At 41.1% G+C, this 9,349-nt stretch overlaps 1 protein-coding gene across 2 annotated transcripts; it reads right to left on the reverse strand.

Moving 5' to 3' along the window:
* Positions 1–2,057: 2,057 nt before the first annotated feature.
* LOC144472818 (uncharacterized) lies at positions 2,058–8,669 on the reverse strand. 2 transcript variants are annotated; one of them, XM_078186198.1, is made up of 23 exons: positions 8,472–8,667; positions 7,302–7,351; positions 7,049–7,229; positions 6,678–6,966; positions 6,394–6,610; positions 6,105–6,325; positions 5,945–6,047; positions 5,753–5,877; positions 5,556–5,678; positions 5,325–5,492; positions 4,978–5,259; positions 4,800–4,904; positions 4,502–4,715; positions 4,233–4,416; positions 3,790–4,169; positions 3,532–3,725; positions 3,303–3,461; positions 3,111–3,239; positions 2,906–3,036; positions 2,592–2,844; positions 2,426–2,519; positions 2,249–2,359; positions 2,058–2,168 (listed from the first exon to the last, which is right to left on the reverse strand). In XM_078186198.1, the coding sequence occupies exons 1-23, from the start codon at positions 8,495–8,497 to the stop codon at positions 2,101–2,103; spliced, it is 3,807 nt and encodes a 1,268-aa protein (XP_078042324.1). In that variant the 5' UTR covers positions 8,498–8,667; the 3' UTR covers positions 2,058–2,100. The 2 variants fall into 2 exon arrangements, with proteins under 2 accessions (XP_078042324.1, XP_078042323.1); XM_078186197.1 differs by having other exon boundaries at positions 2,249–2,519; positions 8,472–8,669.
* Positions 8,670–9,349: the final 680 nt, after the last annotated feature.

Below are 9,349 nucleotides of genomic sequence, written 5' to 3' on the forward strand. Positions count from 1 at the left end.
GCTCCGAGCACATGAGCAATTAATCAAATACTCAAGTAATTATAACTTTATTGGTTAATATGAACGTTTAGAGAAAAACTATAATTCAATCAAAACACACGTCCGCACCACATGGCCGAATGTCCGCAACAGACAGAGCACATTCCACGGAATCAACAAAGGAAGATCGCACACGATCGTGCCCACCGCGCGCATATACAAAATACGATCGCGCATTGACTCTCGGATCATATTGATTTCACACATCCCCTCTATCAATAAGATCGGCATTACATTACACACTAAAGCTTGCATACAGCACACTCATACTATTGCGCATCCAACCTTAACACACCAACGTATCTACTATGTAGTATTTTAGATAAAGGTTTTGTCAATAAATCAGCTATCATACAGTTGGTGCTTAAGTATTTAACATCAATTTTACCCTTCTTTCTTGCCTTACGTGAAAGATGATATGGAAGTTCTATATCTTTGCTTCTTCCATGATGTACACTGTTTCTACATAATTGTATGACGCTTTGATTATAACAATATACAGTAGTAGCCCCTGCGATCAAGTTCCCAAAACCCATATGACACAACAATCGTCTCGTATAAATAGTATCTCTAACAATTTCTGACAACGCAATATATGTACTCTGCCTCCATTGTAGAAAGCACAAGCTATACCTTAGCTCACTGTCACTGGAAAGAGAGAATATAAACTCCTTCCACACTGACAGTGAGCGCATAGTGCGGACCTGCGGTCAAGGTTAACACCAAGCTTTAGTTATTGTCTTTCTTTGTCTTTATTGACTTGTCAACCTTCAGTGGATCGTCAGATACACCTGTGCAGTATCTGCGTGCTTGCACGCCAGAAGGCTGACAGAAGGTGCAGGATGATGGAGGGGGCACCCTCGAGTGCGGTAAAGAGTCCTGGCTTACACGGCCACCGGACATACAAGACTGAGTATGAAAAAATTATGGCAAAAATACTTACCTTCAGCCGTGAGCCGGGCGGTGACGGACCCTGTACATAAGACGCCAGTAGTCGAGGTTGTGTTAACAAGCCGGGACCATGCGGTAATGTGCGAGGCTGCGGCGATACCGCAGATCCGTTTCTTTACGGGCGATGTTGATGCCATTGCCCGACATATGCTCACGTTAGGGACAGACGGCGGTGACGACGGAAAAAGTGCCGTCGATAAGATCACTCTATGGTCATTATATAATACCGTTACCCCTGCCCCTCCCGGTCTAGTGAATCGACGGTCGCCTACAGCCTGGGAGGTCGAGGCAGAGCGTAACTGCTCAACAGGTGCAGAAGGACGGGACCATACGAAGAAGAGAGAAGTTACCCAGGGCCGAGAATTTCGACGGACGCCAGACGTGCTGTTGAATCGTGATGGACCAGCGAATCGGTCCAGAAGTTCAAATTCCGAAGTAAAAGAGGAGGAGGAGATCAACCCCCAAGATTACAGACGTAAAGGAATGCGCGCGTTAGGGCGTAGGGCGATGGATCTTTGCGATCGGATCCGCTATGATCCGATGCGCGTCATAGGGGTTCTGGGGATCTGTGCGAAAAACCGGGCGTGGACGGTTGCCGTAGCCAGGGCTTTATGCCGTTGAGGTCTCTCAGATGGGACGTTGCGAAGATGGGCGGACAAAGCGCCCAAGTCAGAGAGCGCAAATAGAAAGGCATTCGCAAGGCGCGTTAAGGCTTTATGTATTTTATGGGCCAACTCTGAGGATGACGGCTGTAACAGCGACGGTCACAGTCGTCAAGACGAGAACGAACCGTCGCGCGCAAACAAACGTATACTATTAGATGAGGAAGCAACTTTCGAGGAGGCCAAAGAGTGGGAAGTAAACACTGAAATCGCAACGCATGTTTTCGTAGAAGTAGTAGTCCACAGCTGTTTAGCTGCAAGTATGCGTGCGGAGGCAGTGTGCCCTTTCTGCTTGGGGGCAAATCTTCTAGACAAACTTCCCCAGGAGAAAGTTACGTATGGGTGTTCCGGAGATAAAGAAGGAGATGCCGCTGATTTGATGGAATGTTTGAAAATTGGATCATATTGATTTCTCACAATTTTATTTAAGAAAAACTCAACTTTTAGTTTAAAGCACCATTTGTTCCTTACAGCTTAAACTGTTTAGTAAAACTTTCTCCGTGGTTACAGGACCATCTGAAAAAGTAGATGATGGTTACTACAATGTGGATAAAACTGCAAAGCACAAGGTTAAATGTTAATTAACTTAGACTTACCCAACCGATACCACTGATCTTTATTCCCAGCATCTTTCCTTGCAGAATCTAATGCATTGCGAATTGCAATTGGAACTGCGCAACTCATGATGAGAGGTGGTTCGCCGATTGCTGCAATATTTATGACGTTAAGCATTGTGTACAATATTAGCGTTATTGCCTCGTAATCAATACTACCTTTTGAACGGAGAACGCTCAATGGATTAGGCGAATTTCGGAAGTAGACGCGAAAATCGACAGGAATATCTTTTGCTCCAGGCGGTTTATAATTCTACACAAACGAAAACATTCTACACAAAATTATCCCCGTGAATAATAATCACCAATATTGATAAATACAAACCCAGGTTCTATAATTTGTTAATGCGCCAGTTTTGGGATCATAGATTAAGTCTTCAGAGGTCCAAAATCCGAGACCCATAACGAAGGCACCTTCCATCTGGCCTACGTCTATTTCTGGATTCATGCTGACACCAACATCCTCGATTATATCCACCCTATTCACAAGGTGTTGTCCAGTCAACATATCAACTTCGACTTCCGCTATTGTGACTCCATGTATTTCGTAAGACTTTATGTCGTCATTTGGAAAATACCTGAAGATTTAATGATGCAAAGACATTTCTATTTTACGCTAATATGTTGTTTCATACGTACATGAAACGAGCGCAAAGATCAACGTTCTTTAGATGCGCCGTAAGTACTAATTCTTGCCAAGTGGGATTCTTTAGCTCCTTTTTTATGGGTTCCAGTCGTTGCAAGAGTTCTTGGCAACACTTCATTGTTGCCTAAAATTACATAAGCAATGTTCAAACGTGCTGCAATAGTTATACGTTGAATACGTATCGAGAATACAACTTACATATGCACAACTTTCACTGGTAATACTGCCACCGGTGACAAAATTGTTTGGAGCCGTTAAATTGTTGCTTGGCTTGACGGTGACCAGCGACAAATTGATGCCCAAGGTATGAGCCGCTATCTGAGCTACCTAGTAAGAAGAAGTGAACGAGTTTAAGTGTACAAATTTCATCGGTTTGCTTCGAATCATTACCTTGGTATTAATACCCTGACCACACTCGATGCCACCGTGTGTAACGGAAACTGTACCGTCGCGGGCATAAATTGCAACGAGTGCGTTGAACTGTCCCCAGATAGCGAGGGGATATATCATCGGCACCAACGCTATTCCTTTTTTCTTCCATCGATTTTCCTAAACAGTTGACAATAAGCTATTCAACTATACCTATGAAAGTAGAACACACGCATGCAATTGATCTCACATTGTTAAACGTTTCCACGGCTCTCTTCCTCATGTCATAGTCCGCTGTTTTGCGCAAATCATCCAGCAAAGGCTGCAACTCATCCTTGTGATGTGAACTCATGTTCGCCAGCCTCACTTCCAGAGAATCTTTCCCAACAACCCTTGCAATGTGCTCCATCAGGTTCTCTATCATACCTAAACCTTCCGTGGAACCTGTGAACAAGTTGGGAGGATAATAACCGGGAAACAAAGGAGTAGATACAAGCGATTACTATACTTGGTGCTCGACAGTAGGTGTTGCTTGGTAAATCAGTCCTCGCTTCGAAACCGTCGCAGGACCAAGTGCTGGTGTCATAGCAACTCTTCATATGTTCTGCCGTATAGTACGAATGCATTTCGTTGAAACTGCAACCGGCGTTGCCCCAAATCTTCGCGTTCAAGTACTGTATCTTTCCATTGTCGTCCACACCGACCTCGTAATCCTGGCGGGTGTCATATCGCTTGCCTATCACCTTCATGTTGCTCTCTATGCTCATTATGAAACGTGCCGGTCGATTCAATTTGTAGCTGACCAGCGCACACGCACAAGCTATCAATGTAGCTCTAGATATTTTCGCACCGTAGCCACCACCCAGTCGTCTTACATTCACGTTTATACTATAATTCAAAGCTTCGGTTAGTATTAGGCTGGAGAGATCCTGGGCTCTGTGAATACTTTACCTGTTATTTGGTATATTTAGGACACTAGCTACACTCGTTTGAACAAGATCCATGTGCTGTGATGACGAATAAATGTCCATACCATCTTCAATTGGAACGCATACGCAAGTCTGAGGTTCCATAGTATAATGGTATTGACTCCCGCAACGGAACACACCCTTCACCACGTGCTTCGTGTCGTTTCCTACAATTTCATGTTTCTATTATATACAATATTATCATATATGATATGAATATATACCCTTTCTATTTGACCAAGCACAAATCACCTTTGGTATTAGCGGCATAATGTGCTGTCTGTAACAGTCTGCTTTCGTCGTTCGACGTGATCACTTGTTCAATGTTGTATATGCCTTTGTCTTGCTTCACATCAACGTAGGAGACCTTCACCTTTTCCGCAGCCTCGTTGGCAATTGTGTGACTAATCGCGGCAACCACGCCAACCGGCTGACCATTGAATTCAATTTTCTCGTCAGCGAATAACTACATAGTACAATTGACAATTTCAATGCGAGGAAACGCGCTGTGACAATAATCTAGGGTATGGGAATTTATGACTTCGTTTACCACTTCATCTGACGACAACATCATTTGCTGATTGGCCCCAACGACGAAGAGGTTCTTGCCGGGGACATCCTTACTCGAGAAGAATGCAACGACTCCTTTCATTTTCTGGAATAGTTATTTGAAATTAAGTGATACGATCTGGAAAGAGCATCAGACCGATCCAAACAAAATGACCCACCAAGGCCTCGGAGGCGTCGATGCTTCCGACCTTTCCATTAGGCACAGTGGCAAGAACAAACGCGCAAAAAACTTCATTGTGCATAGGTGGTAGATCGTTCATATACTGCGCTTCACCGGAAGTCTGATAAGCAGCCTCTATCTTTGGAAGCGGTTGATTTAGAGGCCATAAGTTTTTGTCTGTATCATACTCTTGCTTTCCTGAAGACAATCCACGCTCCAGAATGGTCCCTCCGGTACGCACCTTTGGGTCTACGTTCTCCGATTTTAAATTAATGAGGAACTACAAAAAGTCAATATTTATGAAATTACTCTTTTAAATCGAGGAACATCTAGAACAATTCACACCTTGAAGAAGAGTCCTTCGGCAAGAGTTTTCCTAAATTTTGGAGAATAATCGGGCAGTACGTGATCCGGAGTTAATTCAGTGTCCAACTTGTCTAAAGCTTGTTTAACAATGTCTTTATTGAAAACGGATTTTCCAATCAGGAAATTCTCAGTATTCGTCGCGTGCAACTGAAATTAAATAACGTTCAAATTACTGAAACCTAAATTTGTATTGATGATAATGCCACTTACGAAATCTTTGTTTATTCCACCGAATATGATGTTCGGCTTTTCCAGAACTTTCCCAGTCCCGTCTAGTTTTAGCAGGAAACCAGCGTTCACGTGGGCATGGGCATTCTGAGCCCTTGGCATAATCTACTGCATCATTTTATGTGTTATCTATCTGGCTTTTATAGGCTGCAAATCATTTGTTAACGAATAAAGTATACCTTGAATGATCTATACGAGTATTCGCTTCCAAGCGCCGGCAACACTATACTGTAAATAAGTCTGTGGTTCATGTCGTATTTCAAGAAGTCCAGAAAGTTCATGCTCTTCTTGCCACCGGCATCCACTATTTAAAGAGATCTAGCAATTAATTTGAATGGGAATTAAAGTATAAATTAAATTAGACTACTTACGAACGTGTATTTGAGCACCAGCCGTTTCAAATATTAAGAACAGATCTGAGGGAAATTCGCGATACTGGTGCTTGATCATCAGATTCCCAGCTAGCGTACCGATCTACGATCAATTAACAATATGTAATTACACCGATTGTTTAAGAAGCTTGATACATACATTACGGACGGGCACGCTTGCAATTAAGTCGATGTGACTGGCTAAGTGTTGCAAGTACTCAAATTTCGGTTCCTTTGAGTATTTGTTGAAGGTATCCATGGCCACTGTAAGGGAAACATTACCACCAATGGTTAAAGAATCGCTCTCCTTGCTTATGCGACGTAGATCGGAAATGTCGTTTATGTCGATGTAGATATCAGGTACTTTCAGCCGGTAGACACCTACGAATAGACGACATAATGAGCACTACATGTATATTAAAGATTTCTTCTAGGTACCATAAGTTTACCATGAGCAGTATTGCCACCGTGAAGAACATAAGTAGCATCAGGATTGTTTCGGAACACCTCGAACAAAGCGTCTACCGTGAGAACTTTATGGAACGCTGATCCATCTAATTTAATGTTGATCATAGTATCTGTAGTTTGACCGGGTGCAGCGCACCCGTTGTAACCATTTTGGCATGGTCCACCGGTTTTCTTACACATCTTCATCTTGTACAACTCCTATCAGGAAGTAACTCAATTAGTGAACATTCGACGAGTTCCCCTTTGATTTGCTTGCACGGCTTACTTCGATATCGTGTATCTCCTTGACCATTTCCTTGGGCGCATCGGAAGCAAAGCTTTTGAACGCGTCCAAGATTGGTCTGTAGCCGGTGCAGCGACAAATGTTGCTGCCAAACGAGTTCTCTATCTCTTTCATGGTCAACTTCCGGTCTTGTATAAGACTGTACATATTCATCACCATGCCTGGAGAACAATAGCCGCATTGGGAACCATTTTTTTGCGCTAGGGTAGCTTGCAATACGTGGTAGCCATCCTTTTGGTTGCCTAGTCCCTCGATAGTCTTGATTGTCCAGCTGTGATTACAATAAAGTAATTATTATGCGAAAATTGTCGCTAAAAAATTAGTAAAACAATGAAATAGACGTCTCGACCCACCCTTGACAAATTAGAACTGGTACTAAACAGGAGTTTACAGACATTGTTACGCCCTTTACAGTTGCAGATACAATGCAAGCACCACATCCACCCTCGTGGCACATAGCTTTGGTTCCTCGGAACATTGCATGATCTCTGATGTACACGTTTAGTGATGTTCCAGGCAGTATGTTCTTATCCACTGCAAACAAATTTTATATATATAAATACTTTTGCTAATTTTCATGGAAATTCTGTAATATAAAATACCTACCGGTGTATGGTGTCCCATTGATCGTGAATTCCACAGTTGACTTAATATCCCTGAAACAATTGAGCAGTTTTAAATATCATTTAGTGAAACATCTTTATGTTCGTTTGTTACGCAACATAAAGCATCGCGGCATTTAAAGACGTTACTGTTCTATCAAATCGGAAATGTTCTTTTTTTTTTAATGTGTTTCGATTTCGCAATGTATGATTACGAAGCAATTTATTATCTAACTGCTAGGAAGACGACGAGATATTTCAATAGTAATATTGCTTCAATCAGCACATATTGAATCGTCATTCAACTTAATAATGTCCTACATTAGAATCTAATCAGGACTGGATATTGCGAGCTGCAGAAACTAAATTAAGTAAGACTTGATGCATAGTGCTACATCATGAAATGATAGACTCTCTATCTTTTCTATGTAATTTATTTAGGCAATTGAACAGTTAATTTCGATTTTCTGTTATTCCCTCGTAATTGAAGAGCTTGTCGGGAAAATTAAACTCAGTCTCAGTCGACAACTTTTATGTAATTATACAGTTCCCACAGTTTTCATTGTTACATTGTTTACTAGGAGCTAGAATGGTACATTCCGCTTACTGAAACATGCTAGATGAAACAGGATTACATAAGATTCTAGGAATTACAACGTAGTTACTTAATGATTCAAAGAACGCTTCAAAAGTATATTTAACGATGCGTCCAATTTAAAGCATTTTATAATGTATGTATAGTTCATCAATACACAGATAGACTCCCACGTATGTTCTGGTATGCTTTATATGCAATCACTAAATATTACGCTTATCAAAATTTGAATTAAACAATTTTAAATTGCGCAAAGTCTCGCAGTCCAATGATAATTGTAGATAGGGCCAAAGGGTATCTCTTACATTGTGGATTACAATTCGTCTGTTCCCTTAAACGAATACAGTAGCTGATTCGCTTTCACTCTTTGTGAAAGGATGCATTAACTGCAACCGTTCACTTCTTCGCCGAGTTTACAAATACTAGCATAGAATCGCAGAGATGCATCCCACATTCTCTAAAATTTTTATAATTACAATATCTCAAACATTTTCTTCGGATTTGAATGATCATAATGATTAAAATGATTACTCTAATTCATCCTACAGTTCGTGACAATTTATTCTAACAAAAACTCACCCAACACTTCTTTTGACGCACTGCATGGTGGCTCTAAGTCGTTTAAAGCGAACAATGTACACGTTCAAGTGATAAAAACAAAGTTAAACTACAACGCTAACCACTGACAACGATCAATCGACACCGACAAATTGAAAGCAACCAGTTTGACCGATGTCACGGCTGCGACTCGTCGAAAGTATAGTCGCGCACTTCTTGCACTCCTGCATCACGACCTCCCACTACTGTATCTGTAATAAAAATGCTTGCATAAGTGACATATCATCTACGGACCCCCGTAGAAGCTACTTTTAACGATACTAACTCTATAGCTCAAATTACGACTACAATTTTGTTACCTTGTAATTTCATTCTCTTGATCATATACAATCCAGTCTTACCCTTAGTATAAAACTTTAGTGCAATCTCCGCTAAATACTGGTTTTCTACAATATCAATTTTCAACACTATGCTCTTCTACGTTGTAGTTTTAATTACCGTACTTTTAGATTGTTGTCTTGTAGTATATGCCTAATGAAAAGAAGTAAAATAATATAATAATTATTTTTTAACCTGACTTTAGTAATTGTTGAATATAGACAGTACTTTTCAGTGAACTTAATAATACTTTTGATTTGTCTCGAGAATTATCGATGGCTTCGTTTATTTTTCCTTTGCTATTGGACGGCCCAGGATCAGCTTTTAACAATTTCACACTTCTGCAAATCTCAAACTCCTGAAAATATATTCAACCAGAAGGGTGAAAAATCAGAATTTTGAAACATGCATTTCTGTCAGTGAAGATACAGAAGATAACGATCTACCTGCCCCCTTCTTCTTCGCGTTCATGATCCCTGAGAGATTAGTTCAATTAGAATCAGTTGTGCCCATCAGGCGAG

This window comes from Augochlora pura, chromosome 7, assembly GCF_028453695.1.
Source record: "Augochlora pura isolate Apur16 chromosome 7, APUR_v2.2.1, whole genome shotgun sequence".
Taxonomy (NCBI): domain Eukaryota; kingdom Metazoa; phylum Arthropoda; class Insecta; order Hymenoptera; family Halictidae; genus Augochlora; species Augochlora pura.